The 26,372-nt window shown below is 37.8% G+C and overlaps 1 protein-coding gene across 1 annotated transcript; it reads right to left on the bottom strand.

Moving 5' to 3' along the window:
* Positions 1–3,326: 3,326 nt before the first annotated feature.
* Positions 3,327–26,080, bottom strand: elm (calcineurin like EF-hand protein 1 elm). Its single transcript, XM_071676092.1, has 5 exons — positions 25,810–26,080; positions 20,409–20,557; positions 10,753–10,867; positions 9,599–9,692; positions 3,327–5,255 (listed from the first exon to the last, which is right to left on the bottom strand). The coding sequence occupies exons 1-5, from the start codon at positions 25,874–25,876 to the stop codon at positions 5,111–5,113; spliced, it is 570 nt and encodes a 189-aa protein (XP_071532193.1). The 5' UTR covers positions 25,877–26,080; the 3' UTR covers positions 3,327–5,110.
* Positions 26,081–26,372: the final 292 nt, after the last annotated feature.

Below are 26,372 nucleotides of genomic sequence, written 5' to 3'. Positions count from 1 at the left end.
AAATTAGAGAACATGAAAAAAGATTAACAACTGAAAACATGCTGTCATATTACATTCTACATGCAAGATGGTGGGTTTAGATGGTACTGCAGTGGAATTTATAAAAAAAGGAGGTGACAGTGTTGATGACTGGTTGGTAAGAATATTCAATTTATGTATGGATCATGGTGAAGTGCCTGAGGATTGGCAGAATGCATGCATAGTGCCATGGGATAAAGGTGAGTGTTCATATTACAGGGGCATATGTTTGTTGAGTATTCCTGGGAAATTATATGGGAGGGTATTTAATGAGAGAGTAAAGGCATGCATAGAGCATCAGACTGAGGAAGAGCAGTGTGGTTTCAGAAGTGGTAGAGGATGAGTGGATCAGGTATTTGCATTGAAGAATGTATGTGAGAAATATTTAGAAAAACGATGGATCTGTATGTAGCATACGATAGGGTGGATAGAGATGCTTTGTGGAAGGTTTTAAGAGTATATGGTGTGGGAGGTAAGTTGCTAGAAGTGAATTTTTTTTTACAAAGAATGTAAGGCATGTGTACGAACAGGAAGAGAGGAAAGTGACTTGTTCCCAGTGAATGTCGGTTTGTGGCAGGGGTGTGTGATGTCTCCATGATTGTTTAACTTGCTTATGGATTGGGTGGTTAGGGAGGTGAATCCAAGAGTTTTGGAGAGAGGGGCAAGTATGCAGTCTGTTCTGGATGATAAGGCTTGGGAAGTGAGTCGATTGTTGTTCGCTGATGATACAGCGCTGGTGGCTGATTCGGGTGAGAAACTGCAGAAGCTGGTGACTGAGTTTGGTAAAGTGTGTGAAAGAAGAAAGCCGAGAGTAAATGTGATTAAGAGGCAAGGTTATTAGGTTCAGTAGGGTTGAGGGACAAGTAAATTGGGAGGTAAGTTTAAATGGAGAAATACTGGAGGAAGTGAAGTGTTTTAGACATCTGGGAGTGGACTTAGCAGTGGATGGAAACATGGAAGCAGAAGTTAGTCACAGGGTGTGGGAGGGAGCGAAAGTTCTGGGAGCGTTGAAGAAAGTGTGGAAGGCGAAAACGTTATCTTGGAGAGCAAAGATGGGTATGTTTAAAGGAATAGTGGTTCCAGCAATGATATATATGATTGCAAGGTGTGGGCTATAGATGTCTGAGGACAATATGTGGTGTGAGGTGGTTTGATCGAGTAAGTAATGAAAGGGTAAAAGAGATGTGTGGTAATAAAGAGAGTATCGTTGAGAGAGCAGAAGAGGGTGTTTTGAAATGGTTTGGTCACATGGAGAGAATGAATGAGGAAAGATTGACAAAGAGGATATATGTGTCGGAGATGGAGGGAACGAGGAGAAGTGGGAGACCAAATTGGAGGTGGAAAGATAGAGTGAAAAAGATTTTGTGTGATCGGGGCCTGAACATGCAGGAGGGTGAAAGGATGCGAGGAATAGAGTGAATTGGAATGATGTGGTATACTGGGGTCGCTGTGCTGTCAATGGATTGAACCAGGGCATGTGAAGCGTCTGGGGTAAACCATGGAAAGCTGTGTGGGGCCTGGATGTGGAAATGGAGCTGTGGTTTCGGGCATTATTGCATGACAGCTAGAGACGGAGTGTGAACGAATGAGGCCTTTGTTGTCTTTTCCTAGCGCTACCCCGCACACATGAGGGGGGAGGGGGATGGTATTCCATGTGTGGCGAGGGTGGCGATGGAAATGAATAAAGGCAGACAGTGTGAATTGTGTGCATGAGTATATATGTAAGTGTCTGTGTGTGTATATATATGTGTACGTTGAGATGTATAGGTATGTATATTTGCGTGTGTGGTCGTGTGTGTTTATACATGTGTATGGGAGTGGGTTAGGCCATTTCTTTCACCTGTTTCCTTGCGCTACCTCGCAAACGCGGGAGACAGCGACAAAGCAAAATAAATAAATAAATAAATATTTTATTATAATCGATCACCGTTTCCCGCGTCAATAAGGTAGCACCAGGAGACAGACAAAGAAAGACGCATCTTCTCATATACAAATACATACATACACTTGTACAAATATTCATATTTGCCTGCCATTATCATTTCCCAGTGCCACTCTGCCCCACAGGAAACAAAATCACTACCCCGTGCATCAGCGAGGCAAGTACCAGGAAAACAGACAAAAAAAGGCCACATTTATTCACACTCAGTCACTAGCTGTCATGTGTAATGCACTGAAACCACAACTCCCTATCCACATGCAGGCCCCTTAGACCCTTCTATGGTTGATCCCAGACATTTCACATGCCATTGACAGCACATATACCCCAATATACCACATCGTTCCACTTTATTTCTTGCTTGCCTCTCATCCTCCTATTTCCAGTTTGGTCTCCCACTTCTTGTTCCCTCCACCTCTGACACATATATCCTCTTTGTCAACATTTTCTCTCTAATTCTATCCATATGTCCAAACCATTTCAATATACCCTCTTCTGCTCTCTCAGCCACACTCTTTTTTATAACCACACCCTTTCATTACTTACTTGATTAAAACACCTCACACTGCATAGTGTCCTCAAACATTTCATTTCCAACACATCCACCATCCTCCATACATCCCTATCTATATCCCATGCCTAGCAACCATATAATGTTGTTTGAATTACTAGTCCTTTAAATATACCCATTTTCACTCTCCAAGTTAATGTTCTCTCTTTCCACACATTCTTAATCACTCCCAGAACCTTCTCTTCTTCCCCCACCCTATGACTCGCTTCCACTCCTAGATATGTAAAACACTTCCTCCAATTTTTCTCCATTTAAACTCATATCCCAACTATCTTATCCTTCAACCCTGCTGAACCTTATAGCCATAAATATTGCTCTTATTCACATTTACTCTCAGCATTCTCCTTTCACACGTTTCCAAACTGTTACTGACTGAAAGGGGTGGGAGCGGGGGGGCTGGAAATCCTTCCCTCCAGGTTTAAGTTTTCCAATAGAGAAGGGGCCAAGTAAGGATCTTCCCTTTAAGGCTCAGTCCTCTGTTCTTAACACTACCTAAATTAATGTGCGAAATTGTGAATGTGTATGAAAAAAATTTGAGTGGATGGGCCTTTCTTCGTCTATTTCCTGGTGCTATCTTGCTGATGAGGGAAACTGCAATCAAGTATAACAATAATTAAAAGAACTTTATTAAGATTTATATTGATGATGTTTATATATCATGGAACATATTGGGAATTATGATTGAATAGAGATGAGTATGTATTACAGCATCAGGAGGGACATGTATTTGTTTGATAATCTTAGCATATATTTTAAGTAACTTTTTTTGAAAGGGAAGACATAAAATAAGTACCATAATAGATTTTCAAGAATTTATTGAAAATTGCCACACTTGGGGGCTCAATAAAGTAAATCTTATGGTAATAACACCTAGAATATAAATCTGAACCTCAAGGTGGAATAATTGAAAGTAGAAACTCATATATACTCTGTTATTCAGGGATTTATCAGGGTACTCTTAGGGGCATGCTATTAGCCCCATTTATATTAAATAATATGGGACTTTTCCCAGTTTATGAAAAAAAAAAAACTGATGTGAAACGAAATTTATTTTATTCCAAGTATCGTCAAACAAAAGTGGAATGAAACACATTATTAACATAAGCATGGTTGGAGAGATATTCATGATATGAAGCACAATAAACACAAACTTCTGAAATAATAGAACTATTATTGACTGAAACATCCTAAAAATTTTAACTACATTTATACCCTGGGGCCCTTTTTACAACAGACCTTGATAAATCCCTCTAATCATTTCCGAATATTTATATTCATATTAATGCCTGAGTACTAAAGCTTATATTTTTGAACTGGTATTAATATTCATGCAAAAATACTATACTTGTAATCATAGCATGGCTTTAAAAAATAAGTTTCTCATACACAGAGAAAAACTAATATTCATTTCCATAAAAATTACTTGTACTACAGTTCTGTAACATATATCCAGCACACCAATACCTGTTTTCGAAAAGAGTGGCTTACACAAGATATCCTTCGATTACCTAACTGCACAGGATTAAACATATATTCTTGGTGTCTGTAAAATTTAATGTATATACAAAATATTTCCACATTCTTAATGTGGGATATCCAACAATTAGGACATCCAACAACAATGCTCCAACCACAGTTAAGAGTTCCCTCTGCAGTTAACTTTTGTTCTAATTCCTGAACACAAAAACATTACTCTTACAACAGCTGTTTATCATAACACTGCACTAGGTATAACAATGTTACATATAATGAGTAAGAGCAGGAGCAAACCTGATATAGTAAAGATTCAGTATAAAAATAAGCCTTGTTATGGTGCATGCTAATTACTTATCAATTGTGCAAAATAATAGATAAACAAGCTTAACCAAACTGATTATTAGGGAAGAAAAATAACAGCTGCAACTATGTTTCCTATTACCAAGTTATCTCATGGTAACCCTTATAAAAAGATTACCTATTAAGAGCTAAGTATTAGGTCTTCCTGCGTTATCACATTACCTCAAAGGACTTCACCTATCTTCTCACACAATGTACCTTATCAATATGTAATGACTCATCATACTAAAACTGCTACCTCTTGACTTGTTACAAATTTCTAAAATTTTGTAATAAGGTCACTTTGTATTATGATTTCAAAGAAAAAAATTGGCTTCATATCACAACAGAATAATGCAAAACACTGAGCTCCTTTACAGGGTTCCTGCAGCTTTGAGGCTGCATTACAACCATTAGCAGGGAAATGATGGACTCTTTTTAGTGTGAAAATTCCGTGTAATTACTATTTTTTTTTGTCTACCGAATACAACCTCCCAAAGATGACTTTTCGCTTGTGGCACAACTATGTATGGGTAGAGTCCAGTAACACCCACATGGGTATATATAAAACTTTTCAAAGAAAACTATCACAGTATCTGTGCGAACAGATTAAAGGAATTCATAATCCCTAATAATATTTGCAACTATGAATATGAAAAGTATTTTATCTCGTCTTACAAGAAATATTTGTGCTTGATCTACAGAGTTATCTAAACTAAAGAATACACAAATTTACAACCAATTTTAACATTAAAGGAAAAAAATATCTATTTGAGGAACTTAATGGACATCTTCTGTTCAACATCGGTGCGCTCTAAGGCACTGCAAAACTCTTCAAAACTGATCATCTGGTCACCATCACGGTCAGCTTCAAGAATGGTTCTTTCGGCAATGCTGTTCAGCTGTTCATCACTGACAGGAATAAAACATGTTTAGCAGTTCTTGACCAAACTTCCAGAGCTGGCCAATTAATTATTCTTGCCATATTTTTATCCTATCTAACATGCAGTCTAATGCCATGTAAAGGAAAAAGAACAAGCTTCAATATTATCCTTGTAACTTGTTTCTCAAGATAAAAATCAGATTTGAAACTATATAATTACAATCATATCCCAAATGTAATAGAAGTGTATCCCCTACAGAATCTTCTATATAACAGAAATCAAGGTCACCTCCACCAGTCTGGAACACAGTTCATAAAGTTTAGTGATGTGTGCGTGTCTATATGCAGTGTGCAGGGGTATTTGATAGTAAATGCTTGGTGTTTTCATTATGGTAGATGCATTGTGGACATGGTCCTGAGATATGGTGAAAGGTTTTTGTAGTATCGTAAACATGAGTGATGTCCATAGCGGGGGGGGGGGGGGGGGGGGGGGGGGGATAAGCTTTTTATTTCTACTTGGGGGTTGGTGTTTTGTCAGTGTTATATTTTGCTGAGGGTAAAGGGATCTGTGAGCAGAGGTTACTGAAGTGTGAAGAAGGGAGGGTAAGCTTTTCATTTCTCATTGGGGGTTGGTGGTAAGTAATGGAGTGGTTTGGGTAGAAGGGGGTCTAGTGCTGCTGCACAGAACTCAGTGCTGAACATGTTGAGGTGGGACTGTATTGGGAGGATCTTTGATTCATTGTGTAGGTGTATTGTGGTTCCTAAGCAGCTAGTGATTGATGAGAGCACCTTTGTGTGGTTTGCAGCTTTATTATATATGCTTTGGCTTTTGAGAGGACAAAAGGCCAGGAAAATTTGGATACAACACAGCAGTATTAACATAAATATACCCTATGAATGGGGAGTAAGAATAAAATCCATATATCTCCTGCATATTGTATCAAGCAAGGAATGAAAACCCTCCCCTCATGAATCGTTACTCATTTAAAAAAGGAACTCTGTAATGTAGTGGTTAGTGCTGCTGCCACTGACCCATTCACAGGTCACCTAGATGTGAGTCTGCATAGTTTAAAATCCTGATCATAACAGTCAACCCAACCATTCATCTACCACTATGGGTTGGTTGATAAATTAGGTTCCTGGGGATAGGGGAGAAAGAATACTTCCTGCGTATTCCCTGCATGTCGTAAAAGACAACTAAAAGGGGAGAAAGCAGGAGGCTGAAAATCCTCCCCTCCAGTATTTTACTTTTCCAAAAGAAGGAAGAAAGAAGGGGACTCAGTGAAGATTTCCCTCTTAAGCCTAGACCTCTGTTGTTAATGCCACCTCGCTAATGCGGGAAATGGCGAATATGTATGAAAAAAATATATTGAATACTACAGCTTCTATCGTAAGTTTTCTGATTTTCTCAGTATTATTTTACCATTCGGTAGGTGCTCAAGCACCAATTGTCCAAAGTTCTATATTGTCTATTAAAGCTTTTGGCTTCATTAGGAATCTACAAAAAAGAGAAAAACTGTGTCACAACACTTGGATAAGTAAAATGCAAACAAAATATAAAAAACTAAGAAAAACAACACATAAAAGTAAGAGAAAACACTAAACAAATTAATTTTATGAGCTGTGTTTTTTCTGAGTCTTTATATTTTATATGCATTTTACTTATCCAAGCGGTGTGATGTAGTTTTTCTCTTTTTGTAGATTCCTGATGATACCCCATGTGAAAGTGAAAGCTTGAATAAATATATATAGAACTTTAAACATCTGGTCTTTCAGCACCCACCTATTGGTAGAATATTACTGAGAAAATTAGAGAACATGAAAAAGATTAACAAATGAAAACATGCTGTCATATTACATTCTACATGCAAGATGGTGGGTTTAGATGGTACTGCAGTGGAATTTATAAAAAAAGGAGGTGACAGTGTTGATGACTGGTTGGTAAGAATATTCAATTTATGTATGGATCATGGTGAAGTGCCTGAGGATTGGCAGAATGCATGCATAGTGCCATGGGATAAAGGTGAGTGTTCATATTACAGAGGCATATGTTTGTTGAGTATTCCTGGGAAATTATATGGGAGGGTATTTAATGAGAGAGTAAAGGCATGCATAGAGCATCAGACTGAGGAAGAGCAGTGTGGTTTCAGAAGTGGTAGAGGATGAGTGGATCAGGTATTTGCATTGAAGAATGTATGTGAGAAATATTTAGAAAAACGATGGATCTGTATGTAGCATATGATAGGGTGGATAGAGATGCTTTGTGGAAGGTTTTAAGAGTATATGGTGTGGGAGGTAAGTTGCTAGAAGTGAATTTTTTTTTACAAAGAATGTAAGGCATGTGTACGAATAGGAAGAGAGGAAAGTGACTTGTTCCCAGTGAATGTCGGTTTGTGGCAGGGGTGTGTGATGTCTCCATAATTGTTTAACTTGCTTATGGATTGGGTGGTTAGGGAGGTGAATCCAAGAGTTTTGGAGAGAGGGGCAAGTATGCAGTCTGTTCTGGATGATAAGGCTTGGGAAGTGAGTCGATTGTTGTTCGCTGATGATACAGCGCTGGTGGCTGATTCGGGTGAGAAACTGCAGAAGCTGGTGACTGAGTTTGGTAAAGTGTGTGAAAGAAGAAAGCCGAGAGTAAATGTGATTAAGAGGCAAGGTTATTAGGTTCAGTAGGGTTGAGGGACAAGTAAATTGGGAGGTAAGTTTAAATGGAGAAATACTGGAGGAAGTGAAGTGTTTTAGACATCTGGGAGTGGACTTAGCAGTGGATGGAAACATGGAAGCAGAAGTTAGTCACAGGGTGTGGGAGGGAGCGAAAGTTCTGGGAGCGTTGAAGAAAGTGTGGAAGGCGAAAACGTTATCTTGGAGAGCAAAGATGGGTATGTTTAAAGGAATAGTGGTTCCAGCAATGATATATATGATTGCAAGGTGTGGGCTATAGATGTCTGAGGACAATATGTGGTGTGAGGTGGTTTGATCGAGTAAGTAATGAAAGGGTAAGAGAGATGTGTGGTAATAAAGAGAGTATCGTTGAGAGAGCAGAAGAGGGTGTTTTGAAATGGTTTGGTCACATGGAGAGAATGAATGAGGAAAGATTGACAAAGAGGATATATGTGTCGGAGATGGAGGGAACGAGGAGAAGTGGGAGACCAAATTGGAGGTGGAAAGATAGAGTGAAAAAGATTTTGTGTGATCGGGGCCTGAACATGCAGGAGGGTGAAAGGCGTGCGAGGAATAGAGTGAATTGGAATGATGTGGTATACTGGGGTCGCTGTGCTGTCAATGGATTGAACCAGGGCATGTTAAGCGTCTGGGGTAAACCATGGAAAATTCTGTGGGGCCTGGATGTGGAAAGGGAGCTGTGGTTTCAGTGCATTATTACATGACAGCTAGAGACTGAGTGTGAATGAGTGTGGCCTTTGTTGTTTTTTCCTAGCGCTACCCCGCACACATGAGGGGGGAGGGTGTTGTTATTCCATGTGTGGCGGGGTGGCGATGGGAATGAATAAAGGCAGACAGTATGAATTATGTACATGTCTGTGTGGGTATATATATGTATACATTGAGATGTATAGGTATGTATATTTGCGGGTGTGGACGTGTATGTATATACATGTGTATATGGGTGGGTTGGGCCATTCTTTCGTCTGTTTCCTTGCGCTACCTTGCTAACGCGGGAGACAGCAACAAAGCAAAATAATGATAATAATAATTTATTTTTCCATAATATTTACCATTTCCCACAATAGCGAGGTAGCGCTAAGAACAGAGGACTGAGATTTTGAGGGAATATTCTCACTTGACCCCCTTCCCTGCTCCCCTTTCGGAAAAATGAAAAAAAAACGAGGGAAGGATTTCCAGCCCCCTGCTCCCTTACCTTTTAGTCGCCTTCTACGACACGCAGGGAAAACATGGGAAGTGTTCTGCCTCTCACCCTCCTGTATGTTCAGGCCCCGATCACTCAAAATCTTTTTCACTCCATCCCTCCACCTGTGACATATATCTTCTTTGTCAATCTTTCCTTACTCATTCTCTCCATATGTCCAAACCACTTCGACACACCCTCTTCTGTTCTCAACCACACTCATCTCTCTTATGTTTTCATTACTTACTCGATCAAACATTTCATTTCCAACACAACCACCCTCCTCTGTACAACCCTATCTATAGCCCATGCCTCACAACCGTATAACTACTAGTCCTTCAAACATATCCATTTTTGCTTTCTGAGATAATGTTCTCTCTTTCCACACATTCTTCATTGCTCCCAGAACCTTTGCCCCCTTCCCCACCCTGACTCACTTCTGCTTCCATGGTTCCATTCCCTGCTAAGATCAGAAACACTTCACTTCCCCAATAAAAGTTCTTTTACCTTATATTTTCTCCAACCATCATGTGGAGAACAGCAAGAAGCTCTTCACGTGAGATACGTTCATCATCATCAAGATCATACATTTTGAAGGCAACTGGAAATATGTCAGAAAGAATAAGTACACAATAATAATGTCAGGACATTAAGTACAGGTGTACAGTGAACAATTCCTAAATATCAAATCAAACAAAAATACAGTATTTATGTTATTAGTAAAATGAGTTGTTTTAAGAAGCAACTTTTCTGTTTTATCACAAAGTTAAGGAAGCTGATCCATAATCACCTTGGGAGGCTCTCCTTGATATTTAAAGATCAAAAGATCTATGTAATATTGTAGCACCTATCATTATGGAACAGAGCCAAATGCTTTGGTTATCAAGAATCACTATTCTAGGACAGTTGCACATGAACCCTACCTCCTACTGATGTAAAAATACTGAAACATATACATTTGTTATCACATTTGCTAAAGTAAGCCTTCTACCACAATACAACAAGCAAGTCTTTCAGGTATAGCCAATATGAAACAATCGCACTGGGGTTGCCATACATGCACCATCCCTCCTGTTGCTTTAGCAAACTGCTTATTGGTTAAAAACCCCATGGAACAGATTAGATTGGGTCCACCATGTGGCTTCCAGACTTACTATGAGATAGTAGCTATATTAGTCATGGGAACTCTAGATTCTGTGGGCTCTGTGCATCTGCAGAGAGGATATAGGAGGATCCCAAAACTTGCATGTCCCAGGCAAGATTTCTTCCAAAAATATCTGTTACCTTAATCTATAGGATAATCAAGTAATCTGTACCACAGAACAATGGTAGGTAGGATGTGAGGTAGTTACGATGTGAGTGCAGAAACACTTAGGGGGCTAGGGATGAGCCTTTTGCATGTTAGCAGAAATATAAAGTACAAGTCTTTTGTTATGAGACAGTAAAATTTTTCAAGTCTAATGAAGCCTCCTTAAGGTAGTAAATCACCATTTATCTTACACATCCATATGCAAATTTATGAGTTCTTTGTGTTTTCACTGTCATCATTAAACTAAATGCAATACATAAATTTACTGACATAAAGAAATAATTCGTGCTTTATAAGAGCAGCCACAAATCATGCTGTTGCTGTTTGAATTCTCAATGAAAACATCACTTACATCTAAGCTTTTCTTCTCGGCAGTTAAGCTTATTGTCTTGAGCACGTTTGATAGGTCGAAAATGTGCCAAAACTCGAACAAACTGACGAAAGTTCACGTGGTCATCTTCACTCTCCTAGAAACACGCAAAAATATGAATTTGAAGAAGAAAAACTTTTTTCACAAACTATAAAATTGCTTGTGCTCACACTCAAAAACATCAGCATGAACAAAATGGTTTATTTTTTTCACACCATAACACTCTGGATTGAACCAGGGCATGTGAAGCATCAGGGGTAAACCATGGAAAGGTCTGTGGAAAGGGAGCTGTGGTTTCGGTGCATTCCACGCGACAGCTAGAGACTGAGTGTGAATGAATGTGACCATTTTTTGTCTGTTCCTGGCACTGCCTAACTGGAGGGGGAGAGGGAGGATGCTATTTAGTGTGTGGCAGCATGGCAACAAGAATGGATAAAGGCAGCAAGTATGGATATTTATATGCCTGCATATGTATATATATATGTATACATTGGAATGTATATGTATGTATAAGTGCGTGTATGGACGTTTATGTATATACATGTGTATGTGAGTGGGGTGGGCCATTCCTCGTCTGTTTCCTTGCATTATCTCACTAACACGGGAGATGGCAGTTAAGTATAATAAATAAATAACAGTCCGGTACAGCATCACTGTACTTGTAAATCTGTTACATAACTATCTCAAAATGGGGAAAAAATTAATGCATCCCAATATCTCAAAAGGGGTTAGAAAAAGCATCCTAGTATACATAATCAGTAATAACATTTAAGCCTTTATGAATTCCTGTTGAGAAAGTTTTGCAATACTGTACACCAAGCCTTTTTCATTATATACCATACATCAATGTTCATTACCTGTTCCTCACATAATAATTCAAAATTATCTACCACAAGCTGCAAACCTATTGTGGAAAAAAAATTATGAAAGATGCAAATGTGATAAAATGATAAACATTTTTTGCATGCCATCAAGATCAAATGTGCCAGCAATGAACAAATACCTCACCAACATCAAGTCAAATCACAAAGCTGACATCTCGATAGATTATATGGGAAATATACATCAAAGATATCCATGAAAATATGGTTCCTCTCTATTCCATACTGGATCAAAAACAGAAATAAAAGAAATGTGAGAAGGAGATGGAGTGAGTATTTTGAAGGTTTGTTGAATGTGTTTGATGATAGAGTGTTTTGGTCTAGGTGGTGTGCAAAGTGAGAGGGTTAGGGAGAATGATTTAGTACACAGAAAAGAGGGAGTAAAAGCTTTGCAGAAGATGAAAGCCGGGAAGGCAGCGGGTTTGGATGGTATTGCAGTGGAATTTATTGAAAAAGGGGGTGACTGTATTGTTGACTGGTTGGTAAGATTATTTAATGTATGACTCATGGTGAGGTGCCTGAGGATTGGTGGAATGCATGCATAGTGCCATTGTACAAAGGCAAAAGGGATAAAAGTGAGTGCTCAAATTACAGAGGTACAAGTTTGTTGAGTATTCCTGGAAAATTATGTGGGAGGGTATTGATTCAGAGGGTGAAGGCATGTACAGAGCATCAGATTGGGGAAGAGCAGTGTGGTTTCAGAAGTGGTAAAGGATGTGTGGATCAGGTATTTGCTTTGAAGAATGTATGTGAGAAATACTTAGAAAAGCAAATGGATTTGTATGTAGCATTTATGGATCTGGAGAAGACATATGATAGAACTGATAGAGATGCTCTGTGGAAGGTATTAAGAATATATGGTGTGGGAGGCAAGTTGTTAGAAGCAGTGAAAATTTTTTATCGAGGATGTAAGGCATGTACGTTGAGGAAGAGAGGAAAGTGATTGGTTCTCAGTGAATGCTGGTTTGTGGCAGGGGTGCGTGATGTCTCCAAGGTGGTTTAATTTGTTTATGGATGGTGTTGTTAGGGAGGTGAATGCAAGAGTTTTGGAAAGAGGGGCAAGTATGCAGTCTGTTGTGAATGAGAGAGCTTGGGAAGTGAATCAGTTGTTGTTTGCTGATGATCCAGCGCTGGTGGCTGATTCGGGTGAGAAACTGCAGAAGCTGGTGACTGAGTTTGGTAAAGTGTGTGAAAGAAGAAAGCTGAGAGTAAATGTGAATAAGAGCAAGATTATTGGGTACAGCAGGGTTTAGGGACAAGTCAATTGGGAGGTAAGTTTGAATGGAGAAAAACTAGGAAGTGAAGTGCTTTAGATATCTGGGAGTGGATTTGGCAGCAGATGGAAGCGGAAGTGAATCATAGGGTGAAGGAGGGGGTGAAAGTTCTGGGAGCATTGAAGAATGTGTGGAAGTCGAGAACATTATCTTGGAAAGCAAAAATGGGTATGTTTGAAGGAATAGTGGTTCCAACAATGATATATGGTTACGATGCGTTTGGCTATACATAGAGTTGTGCGGAAGAGGGTGGGTGTGCTGGAAATGAGATGTTTGAGGACAATATGTGGCGTGAGGTGGTTTGATCGAGTAAGTAATGAAAGGGTAAGAGAGATGTGTGGTAATAAAAAAAGTGTGGTTGAGAGAGCCGAAGAGGGTGTTTTGAAATGGTTTGGTCACATGGAGAGAATGAGTGAGGAAAGATTGACCAAGAGGATATATGTGTCAAAGGTGGAGGGAACGAGGAGAAGTGGGAGACCAAATTGGAGGTGGAAAGATGGAGTGAAAAAGATTTTGAGTGATCGGGGCCTGAACATGCAGGAGGGTGAAAGGCATGCAAGGAATAGAGTGAATTGGAACGATATGGTATACCAGGGTCGACGTGCTATCACTGGATGTGAAGCGTCTGGGGTAAATCCTGGAAAGTTCTGTGTGGCCTAGATGTGGAAAGGGAGCTGTGGTTTCGGTGCATTATACATGACAGCTAAAGACTGAGTGTGAACAAATGTGGCCTTTGTTGTCTTTTCCTAGCGCTACCTCGTGCACATGCAGGGGAAGGGGGTTGTTATTTCATGTGTGGCAGGGTGGCGACGGGAATGAATAAGGGCAGACAGTATGAATTATGTACAAGTGTATATATGTATATGTCTGTGTGTGTATATATATATGTATACGTTTAGATGTATAGGTATGTATATGTGCGTGTGTGGACGTGTATATATATACATGTGGATGTGGGTGGGTTGGGCCAATCTTTCGTCTGTTTCCTTGCGCTACCTCGCTAACGTGGGAGACAGCGACAAAGTATAATGAAAAAAAATAAATATAAATAAAAGTAGATAAATGTAAGGTATATATGTACATATGTACTTCAATATATAATTTTTTATGCACTTTTCCCAACTTATCACCAGGAACACATCCACTCTAGCTGTCATGCATATGGCATTGAAACAATAAACCATCATCTACAAACAAGCCCCAAGGACTATTCTATTGTTTACCCTAACTTACTGTGAGCTAGTTCAGCCCACAGATGGCACATCATGCCCTGTAAACCACATCAATCTAATTCCACTGGTCAATATAAATTTTATCCCATGGAAAAAATTTTTCTTTGGTATTTTTGCACACTGAATCCAAATATGCTTTCACAATTTCTCTATAACCCATAGATTTTTGTTCCAGCAAACGTGCATATCATTATGTACAGTATATACATATGTACCAGTGCTCTATGGCGCATTTGAAACAAAATTTTTAACAAACAGCTATTTTTATTGTTTGTGATGTGCAATAGCTTCTTTTGAAAGCACAAGCCTCAATAAAATGAGTCACCAGGGGCTTGCAGAAACATGACTGGAAATGTTGTGACATTCAAACTGAGTAGCAGTTCTCTGTCAGATGAGTGACGCTTGTTTACTCACTCATCAAAAGTAAGCTTGAAAGCGGTTCTACTCCACAATAGAAATAAGCTCCCCTCCATTCCTCTGGCTCATGCAGCAGACATGAAGGAATCATTTGATAACATTAAGCTTCTTTTGGAAAAAATTAAGTATGGGGACTTCAAGTGGAATGTATGTGGTGACCTAAAGGTTGCGGCACTTTTACTCGGAATGCAACTTGGTTACATGAAGTACTGTTGTTTTCTCATTTGGTGGGACAGCTGGGACAAGAAAAATCATTATGTAAAGAAAGTGTGGCCAAAACAAACATCACTGACTCCATGGAAGAAGAATGTCATCATTCCTCCTCTTCTTGATCCTGAAAAAATTTATCTGCTTCCTTTGCACTTTGAGCTTTGGTTGATGAAGAACCCTGTCAAAGGTACGGATAAAACTGGCCATGGATTCACATACTTGAGGAATAAATTCCCTAGAATCAGTGATGCCAAAATTAAGGAGAGTATTTTTGTAGACCAGGGAACTGCTTCGAGATGAAAAGTTCAGTGAAGAGCTAAATGAAGTTGGAAAAACTGCATGGCTGTCATTTAAAAGAGTTTGCAACGAGTTTTTTGGGAATCACAGATTAGAAAACTACTGTGATGTAAAATATGTATTGGCTCATATAAAGCTCTAAGTTGCAATGTGAGCAAAAATTCACTTTTTGGACTCGCACTGACTTTTTCCCAGAAATAGTAGGGCAGTCAATGATGAGCACAGCAAAAGATTTCATCAGGACATTTTGGACATGGCAAAGTGGTACCAAGGAATGTGGAACCCCTTCATGTTGGCAGATTACTGCTGGACATCAAGGAGGGATATTCCTGAGGCCAAATATAGCCAAAAATTGTACACTTCTACATTTTAGAAGAAAGTTTTTAAGTGTAATACTACCCTTATTTATGAATGAGTAATATACACTTATTGTAATATTTAGCTGCTCTGTCACTTAAAAACCATACCTGATAGAAAAATTATATAAACAGATTCAAATTCAGCATAATAAGCACTCTAAGGTACATTTGTTCTAGTTTGTAGGACAAAATTTTTTTTTTTGTTGACCAGTGATCACTATATCCTATGCATGTTTAACATCCTTGTGCATGTTCAAGCCTTAATATCCCAAAGCCTCTTTCATTCCATCCTTCCATCTCCTCTTAGGTCTCACCCTCCCCTTTTCTCCCTCTACCTGGATCCTCTTATTCAATCTTCCTTTGCTTATCCTCTCCATATCACCCTTCCTCTTCTGACACTTGGATCCTCTTAGTCAATCTTCCTTTGTTTATCCCCTCCATATGTACAAACTATTTCAGCAAGGCCGGCAAGCAAAGGCTGCAACCTTCGACTCTCAATACAACATGGTAACTGATGTGGCAAGTCATGTCATCTGACTTTTAAGAATGTAACATGCTGCAAGACATGTGCTACCCCCTTAACAAGCAAGTAACAGGCTTTGTTCCGTTAGTAAAATTACACATGAAAGCCCTTAAAATGTAATCACCAGAGACTATTCCCCTTTCGCTGACCACTGAAAATGTTGAAAGTAGTGGCATTTCTTAAACCAATCAAACCAAAGGTTCCACCTATGACCCTTCACTTTGCTGTTGTTTTAATCTTCATACAGGCTCAAAGCTTTTTCTTGAATTATTACCAAGGATTCCTGCAATATCCACAGCTCATTACTCCTTCTCAAACTGCACTAACACCTTTATTTTAACATGTAGGGTAATAAATTTTCTTTGTTCTTCTTGCAGCTTGAACAATTACCTTTAACAATCACTTGGTGTTTGAATTTCATCTTATAAATCCTTGAGTTACCCAATATTCATTGTCATTTGCCAAATATTTCCTATGCAGTAGTGCTTAATCAAACCTGAGCACACACACTCACAGAATTTGTTTTGACTGCATTCACAAATTTTTTTGAAGTAACATATTTCACATACATGTACTTTTACAATATGAAATTTATTTAACTCTATTCATAAAATCTGTATTTGATTGTATTTTCATATATTTTCTAAAAATAGGTAGTAGTTGCTAGTAAGCCACCACTTGAATGGTTGTCAAGGTACATTCCTTGCACCCTGGTAGCTGTCCTTTCATTCTGCTTTACTAACACATGGACTATTGGAATTCTGGCCACAATCATACAATCTCTCCGGAGTTGTTACATATAACACTTGACAACACTTAACTAGCACACTCTTTGAAAAGTATATTTTCCTGCAATAAGCACTATGTGCTAGTCCTGTTTTTTGACAAAATGGTAGGACCAACATACAGTAGAAGTAGGAAGGAACAATAAATGGGAGCATTACATAGAAACATTAGGCAAAGTAGTAGGTTGAAACATTAAGCAGAAAGAAATAAGAAAAAGCCTCTGAAAACATTGTGCTGCAATTTCCCTCTGCTAGTAGCCTGTTAAGGGTAAGGCACTAAAGGCAAAGAAGTGGCATTAGAGCTGAACAGTTATGGAGACTCTTTTGCCATTGCCACCCCCTTGAGGGAGTTCCCAAAGGTAACGGGCATCAAAGATAAAAAATAATGCATTTTTTACTTAGTTTTACCATGTGAAACTTCTTGACATTTACAAAATAGAGGAAATATGGAATAATTCTAAAAATGCACAACGCACAACTGAAATTGAAAATCAACAAATTCCACAAATCATCAAGAGAACTTGCAATATTTCAAAACCATCATGGATGAGGAGGACTAATTCGCCAAATGAAAAAACATACAAAAAATTCAAATCAATGGGAACCGATGAAAATCACCAAGAATTAATCAAAATCCAAAGAGATAGTAAGAACGTCATAAGAGAAAGTAAATACAAGAAAAAAAGAATTTCTTTGAAAGTTAAGAATAATCCTAAAGAATTCTTCAAATGTATAAGACAAAGGAAGACAGTAAAAGAATGAATTGGACCATTATGAAATGCAAATGACACACTAACTACAGATGACAAGGAAATGGCCACTATACTAAATTATTCTTTTAATTCTGTATTCACAATTGAGGAAACATCTCGAATATCGCAACCAATGAAAATTTTCAAGGATCAGATAAATAAGAGTTGAAGGTTAGAGAAGTAAAGAGCTCTGAAGTACTTAAATACCTGGAACCAAATAAATCCTAACAAATCCAACGGCCCATATAACTAAGCTTGATTTTTAAAGGTCAGGAGACAGCTGCTATACCCCATAACAAAAATATTCAACAAATCTCTATCCGATAGTCAGGTGCCAACTGACTGGAAACTAAGCAAATGGTCCTCCTATATATATTAAAGAGAAGAGAGAAAGTCTGCCTTGAACTACTGCCCAATCAGCCTTACATCAGTGTTAGATAAAATGATGGAAAAAAATAATGAGATAAAATTCACATTTCTAGAATGCAAAATTGTATCAAACAGTCAACACAGTTTCTGTGATAGAAGATTCTGACTGATGAATTTGCTGGAAGTTTTTAATGTTATCAGAATTGGGATGAAAAATTACTGTCTGATGTAGTATATTTAGATTTCCAAAAGGCTTTCGAGAGAGTACCTCATAAGAGACTTTTACAGAAACTTAAAGTGCACAGAATCGGTGAAGAACTCTGTACATGGATCAAGAGACTGGCTTACTGAAGAAAGCAGCAATTAGTATTAAAACAGCAAAGCCTCAGATTAGTTAGATGTAATGAGTGGTGTGCCACAGGGGTTGGTCCAAGGCCCAATTATTTTCATGATATACACCAATGACCAAGAACTCATTCTCATATCTAAGATCTCCAAATATGCTGATGATAATGAACTTGGAGGTAGAGCTGCAAACAGGCAGGACTGTGAAATGATTTAGAGGGATCTTAACTTACTAGCAGAGTGGCCACACAGAAGGCAGATGAAGTTTAATGTAGACAAAAGTAAAGTTATTCTATTTTTAGAAAAGAATATATGTCATGACTACAAAGTATTCGGAAACTCTCCAACTAAAGTAAATGAAGAAAAGGACCTTGGTGTAGTCATTAGTAACAATCTGAAATACACTAGACAGTGTCAAACAGCAAGTTAAAAAAAAGGCAACCAAATGTTAGGTTTCATAGTCAGAAATAGATTACAAGATACCAGAAACAATTCTCCCACTTTATAATTCTCTAGTAAGACCATACCTTGAATATGCAGTCCAGGTTTGGTCCCCAAACTATAAAAAAGACAAGAATTAGAGCAAGTACAAAGATGTGTTACAAAATTGATCTCATCCCTTAGAAAACTGGCGTATGAAAAGAGGCTAAAACCATTGGATATCTTCTCACTTAAAAAACATAGACTTCGCAGCGACTTGATCCAAGTGTTCAAAATTCTGAACACGTTTGATAAAGTAAATCACGAATATCTTTTTGGTATACAAGAAAATATGGTTACCAGGACAAATGGAATAAAACTTAAGGTGGGAAAAAGCTTCTTTTCCTATAGGTGTGTTGAGCACTGGAATAAGCTTCCATCAGACGTAGTGAATTATAAGATTATAAATACCGCCAAAAGTCTTTTGGACAAATATTTTTTTTTTTTTCTTTTTTTTTTTTTATATACTTTGTCGCTGTCTCCCGCGTTTGCGAGGTAGCGCAAGGAAACAGACGAAAGAAATGGCCCAACCCCCCCCCATACACATGTACATACACACGTCCACACACGCAAATATACATACCTACACAGCTTTCCATGGTTTACCCCAGACGCTTCACATGCCTTGATTCAATCCACTGACAGCACGTCAAACCCTGTATACCACATCGCTCCAATTCACTCTATTCCTTGCCCTCCTTTCACCCTCCTGCATGTTCAGGCCCCGATCACACAAAATCTTTTTCACTCCATCTTTCCACCTCCAATTTGGTCTCCCTCTTCTCCTCGTTCCCTCCACCTCCGACACATATATCCTCTTGGTCAATCTTTCCTCACTCATTCTCTCCATGTGCCCAAACCATTTCAAAACACCCTCTTCTGCTCTCTCAACCACGCTCTTTTTATTTCCACACATCTCTCTTGTAAATTCTGGTATTTTCTGAGAAAAACTCCAGAAATAAACTGTGTAAACAACTGCGGTATTGGGGACACTAAAAGGCTAATGTGGGGAGTCGGTGATAGCTTAAAAAACTGTTGAGCAGAATTACATTTTCTTGTCAAGTTAGAATAATTTTTTTTACCCAACAACCAAGTCATGGGCTAATCAGGCCTCCAGTTGTCTGTCTTTCTCACATTAACTCATGTAAAAAACAAACTAAAGAAAAGAGGGGCAATGAAAAGTGAGAAGCCCCTGTACTCAATGTTTTCACCATTCAGTGAGTCAAAAATATCTTTAAAACAGGTGTGTCAAGAAACATTTTCCTAAGCTACATCAAACATTTTAGAGTCTGGGTGTACTAAATAAGTAGTTTTAATCCATAACTGCATTTGATATGTATTTTTTCTTTTCAAACCTTAAACTGTCATAATTTTCTGAGTATTATTTTTGCCACACATCACTTCTGTGTGAATTTAAAATGTTATAAAGAAGAGATAAATGACTGCACATGTTAAAACCAGGCAGTGAAATGCACTGAAATGTAATGCATGTGCAATGTAAATGATGTTAACTCAAACTATTCATACTGTTCTACGCTCAGGATTTCTATATCTTTTGGGAGCTTTAATAGCTTATCATCATTTACATATAAAAGTAAAACTCAGAAAAATGCATTTGATAACATCATCACATTAATTTGTAATTTGTAATAATGTTATAATGAAGTATTATCAGCATTTTTTTTTACTATAAAATGAATTTTGATATACTTACCTTAAAAAATGCATGAACAATACGATCACCAAGAGGGTTAATTGCCAATTCTGGAATGCGGAGGAAGTCTTCACGAGAGAGTGAACCATTGTTTCCCTTGTCTAAACTCGTGAAGCGACTGTATAGACGCTCAATTTGGCTTGGTAAAACTGAGGAGTAACAAACAAAGTTAGGGGTGTCTTACAGAGATTTCAAATTTAAATTTCTAATATTTGTTCAAAATCCTCCTATTCCTCAACAATTACTTGGAGATGTGTTCAGTACTCCAATTGATGTAACATTAATAATATAGAATTTTCAAAGACTGGCTGACAAGATCTAAGACCAACCAAATCATGGCTGAAGTGAATGAAAAAGAAAGTTAAAAATAAAAAGACTACTTCGAGAGAGAAATTAGTAACTACTATATCATACCTCTGAGAATCCCAAAATAATCCTGTCAATACTAGAATAGTGTAATACCCTTAATTTATGTGACAAACCTAAAAAAGTATGGGGAACCTAGAAAGTTAATTTTATGGTACTGTCAACATAAGCAAACCATGCCAAATATTGATTTACAGATGCCTTTCAGTATGTAACAATACCTGCAAAGGTAGAATATGGTATGAATACTTCACTAAGGATTTCCAAACTCAGGTACATCTTAGTATGCACTACAATCCAACAAACCTAGTCATTAAGAACTATATTTTGGGATGAATATATGGTTAAGTGTTTGATGGTGTGATTCAGCCTATGGTTATGCATACAATGGAGTGATGCAGCTCCATCTTTAATTAAAATGTGCTTCAATTCTTGAAAAGCCTCTGTTGTTTAGTGGTTATGGGTACTGACCATAAGTCAGCAGATGCCCACATCCTTGGCACAGCAGTCGGTCCACACACATCTCTGGTATTCATGCTCCCCTCAGGGTTGGTTGATAAATGGGTACCTAGCTTTGGCTGGTGTGTGTATGTGCACTAAGGTGTAAATACAGGAGTAAATAGTATGTACAAGGTTGAAAGAGGGTAACAAGACTGTAAAAATTCATATGAGGTTGAGAGAGGGTAACAAGACTAAAAATTCATACAAGGTTGAGAGAGAGCAACAAAACTAAAAATTCATACAAGGTTGAAGGAGGGCAACAAGACTAAAAATTCATACAAGGTTGAGAGAGCAGCAAGACTGTAAAAACTTAATCCCTTGACACGAAAATAATCATAAATAATGTTGTAATCACATCAAAACTGTTAAAAGTTCTCAAAAAAAAAAAAAAAAAAATCAGGTTCTTTCACCAAATGCTTCCTAATAAAAGGAAACCTCTATGTCTTTGGTGGCACTGTTGCTAAAGACATCTGATATATCAAAATAGTCAGACTTTACCCTAGTGCTACTATGGGTATCATTTACAAAATTTTTTGCTAACTTCCAGATTATCACTTTTGTATGATTCGATCTGGTTGTAACCTACGATGATACTGTAATCTACGTTCACCAATCTAGGCAAAATTTTCTTTACAAACTTTCTCATTCAATCTGTTATAGGGGTGATGTTGGGAATGATATTTCATACAATATGATGTATTGCAGACAGTACTATACCCTGTTCACTCAGATCTGATAGCTGGGTGGACACAAAGCTCAGCTGGTATTGATGGACAGAAACAAGTGAGGGGTTTGCATGGAGTAGGGACTAGGGAGTCTCTTTGGTTAACAGACAACAATGACTGGCAGCTGTGGAACATCTCCAGCCAGAGGGTGGTGATCCGGCACCAGTCTACTTTGATAGCCTAGCCTACTTTGTATTACCATCTATTGGTTTACTTATTGTTTGACAGATTAAGGAACTCCATTAATTAGGATATATCTAAAATATTTCTTGATATTTCATGATTATCAGACATAATTACTGCTGGTTAAGACTTGAAAATCTGACAGTTGTTATAACACTTCCCTGGCTCATCCACCAGCTCTGGTCATAACACCTGTCAAGTCTATTACATCATATTACTAAAGTCAGAAATAAAACAGCCAGTAGTCTCTATTAGTTTATTTTCCAAGCTAAGTCTGAGTTCATATGATAGTTTACATGCCATTCATAAAACACGAGAGAGAGAGAGAGAGAGAGAGAGAGAGAGAGAGAGAGAGAGAGAGAGAGAGAGAGAGAGAGAGATCATTACTGGGTATTTGTACTAATTATCTTTCAAAGAATTTTCAGTTCTATAATGAAAGGTGTTGCATTAACCAATGAGCATCCTTAATTCAAACGTTTCTTGACTCCAGCTATCAGATCCGAGTGAACAGGGTTTGCACAACCACAGGACCAGTTTTATGGGGCTCCTGTATCTTTGAGGTTTCACTTCATGCTGGAGCAGGGAAATGATGGGCTCATTTGGAGCAAAAATACCCTAAGAAAGACTGTACTCTATGTTGTTAATTGACAATGATACAGCCTTACCAAAGGTGACTGACTCATCATTCACAATATCATCACTTGCCGGTAGAGTCCAATAACACCTTATGAATGTTAGAATATGTAGTTTCTATAAAAATATCCATTTATGTTTAATGCTGACAATGAAGTATCATAAGTATATTCCTTTTGGTCTCAGTCCATATCTGTAAATTCATAATGTATTCCTGTTGACACCAAAAATACATTCAGCTAAGTAAACATTAGGCTTTTTAGTACACTATATATGAAAACAATCCTTACCATGCCTCTGCTAAACTTAGCCCATACTGTTTGGTGGTTGTTCCCAAGAGGATGCAATGGCTTCCAAGTTAATAAGTTCAGGAAAAATTCTGATAGTGTATTATACTAGTTAGAGAATAGAATAAGAATGGATAAGCACAGTTTGGATCATTATATAATTCATTCTGCAATATGACAAAAGGTGATAGTAGTGAAGGTTATGAAGATCAAGAAAAAATGGGATTAATCTTCATATAAGCAGGTGAAATTATAAAATTCTGCAATATGAAATATGGTGATGGTGATGAAGTCAAGAAGAGTGTGGGATTGAGCATTGTAAAAATAGGTGAAACAATGAATAAAACCAACAGAACTAATGAAAATCGTACCCACCTCCACAAGCAGCCAAGGTATAATTTAAATGTCTGTTGATGAAAATCATATGAAAACGCTGCTTTTGGTGAGGATGGGTGTTGTTGCAACCAGCAGTTTGATGTGTTGTGTGTTTACATTTGTGGACAGATGGCATGATGTTCAATCATGAGTGTTAATAAAATTTGAACAGAATATTGAAAATTCACTTAAATTATAGCAGCTGGGGGTTCTGTTGATTTTTTTTTACATGCTTTCACCTACTTTTATGCCAATTAACTCATGTTTTCCCCAATGCTTCATAACCCTCACCACATTGTTTCTCTGATAACATGAAATATGCTGGAGATCATGCTTTAATTGGCCAAGGATGGACAATTGCTTCAATATTATGGATGCCTTTTGCAACTTAACTTATTGTCATCACAACATGAATTTACATAAGTGTCTTTTCTAAAATTTCAAAAATTGGCCTATATTAATTTGTTTATATTAGGATGTAAAATAAATTTTAAGCTAGGGCTGTAAGAAGTGTTAAGGTGAAAACGTAAAATAAATTTTAAGCTAGGGCTGTAAGAAGTGTTAAGGTGAAAACGTAAACAGGTTAGTCCCATTTCATCTCTCCACAGTCTTTGAATCTAATCGTCTCTCCATGTCATGTAAACTTTTGGCCTTGGACCTAAGATTTTTATCTATGATTATTACTGACTTCAAAGAGTAGATTACATCTTTTAGGGGGCCAGATCCAGGTCATTGGCTGCATTTTGCCCACCCTGGCTTTAAAAACTACAAAACAAATATCACATCAAAAGCTATAAGCAATGCAGTACTAACTTTACACTATGTTGTAAATAAATTAAACTGACATAGCAAAACATCATAACCAACATTCCATCACCCAATTTCACACAGTTCTAACCTTAATAATTACTAAGTTAGGTTACGCTAAACAAGGTACGGTTTGGTTAGGTTTTCTGTCTCATTACCAGTTTAGGTATGTGCAGAAACTAGTTTTGGATACTCACTGATACTTCACTGCAATGATAGTGAAGTCTCAAGGGAACAGAATAAAAGCTGCAAAGTGTGATAGGGAACATTATGTAGAATTTTACGATAATACATAAGGTGACAGTGGTGAGGGTTATGAATATCACAGAAAATGTGGTATTGATTGATGTAAAAGTAGGTTAACTACTGAAAAATTCAACAGAACTTAAGAAAACCTCATGTACCCTTCCATAGCAGCCGAGCCTTAATGAAGAAATTTACAAATATTATTGTGGGCAGCTGCTTAGAACTACATTTATTGGCTTCTGGTTAGGTGACAAATGGTGACTCAATCTGTCATCAATTTGTTGATATTCACTGGCTACTAGCACATTGTTTGTTGTTATTTTCAACAACAGCACTGAAAATTAACATAAATCTCTGCTGCTATAGAGATCAGATCATCTTTTAAGTTCTCAATATTTGTTTTCAAATATTTCACCTATGTATAAATCGATTCCACATTTTACGATATTCACAACCCATCACCATTATCACCTTATCTAATATCATAAAGTAAAGTATGATCCACTAGATCATACTATGCTACAAATATTTTGTTCTTAATACGATACTTCCACTGTAGAACGGAATTAATATAAATAGCAAGTTTCTGTACAAAGGTAAAAAAAGGTAATTCTACAGGTTTGTTTTTCTTTATGTATGTAAAAATATAAACCAAGGAACCTTACCTAACATTTTCTGAAGTGATTATAGCAGAAATAAAGCTCTAGTATCTGTAAGACATCCGGTGGTAGGATTTATGTTGATCAACTTCCTTTCACCTTTCCACCCCAAATTAAAGAAATACCATAGCATGATTAAGAACGTCAGAATTCTATAGGGTCTCCACTGAGGAAAGGAAATATACTATTAAAAACTAATAAATATTTCAATTATGTTGACTTTTCGAAAGGCTATCATAATATATAATAGATATGTATGTATCTGGATTTTTGACAGTCAAAGAACTTCCTTTTGTGGATAGTAGTGTCCAGGTCCACTATTTCACAACCCAAGCTGATCAGATAAGATTTTAACCCTAAACCACTTCATCAGTCTCCTTAGAGGGTTTTCTTAGCTGTAGCTTGCAAGTGTTAAAACCAGTTCTGCAGGCTAAATTAAGTGCGTACTCCCTTGCAAATATAAAGCATCATCAATATAGTTTTATTAAGACGTAAATCATACCAGTGGGACCCATATCACATGCAGATCAACTCAGCTGATCGATTCACTGATAAAGAGGAGTAGTTACAGTGTACCAGATCAGCTGTTTTGGGAACTCTCCCTCCTCACTCTACTTACAGCCCGTCTCAGCTTGAATGTCCCTGATATCTTGTTCCTGAAGCATCAGGCTACTTTTGTTGCCCATCTTGTGATTTCTGAGGGAGCTCTTGCCACACTGGGAAAGTAATACGCTGGTGACGACGGAAATCGACAGTGGCCTTGTAGTGAGAGGAGGTGCAGCCTTCGTGCCGTTCCGTGGGTGGGTGGGTGGGTTGGTGGGGGATGAATCATGAATGAGGCTGGTTCGGGATAGTTTCGTCCACTTATGAAGCGTGTGTCGTTCCCTTATAAAGTGACCTGTAAAGACATTTTATATTAGGATTGTTTATGGTTGTATGTTGCCCGACACATAACCTTTTACTGAGAAAAAATATTCTTTAAACTTTGTCTTAAGTTGGACAGAATGAATGTGTATCTGATTTGAGGATTCCAAGAGATATTTAAAACTTGGCGACCAGTCATTAGCTAGTGTTTTCAGTGAATATATACCATTTTTTCAAGTTATTCTGAGTGGAAAAATCTTACCGTGGTCTTTAAAGATTTTTATATGATAGCTTTACGAATGAACACTTCCCAGATTG

The sequence above is a fragment of the Panulirus ornatus genome, chromosome 2, assembly GCF_036320965.1.
Source record: "Panulirus ornatus isolate Po-2019 chromosome 2, ASM3632096v1, whole genome shotgun sequence".
Lineage (NCBI taxonomy): Eukaryota > Metazoa > Arthropoda > Malacostraca > Decapoda > Palinuridae > Panulirus > Panulirus ornatus.
This window is presented reverse-complemented; position numbering and strand designations above follow the sequence as displayed.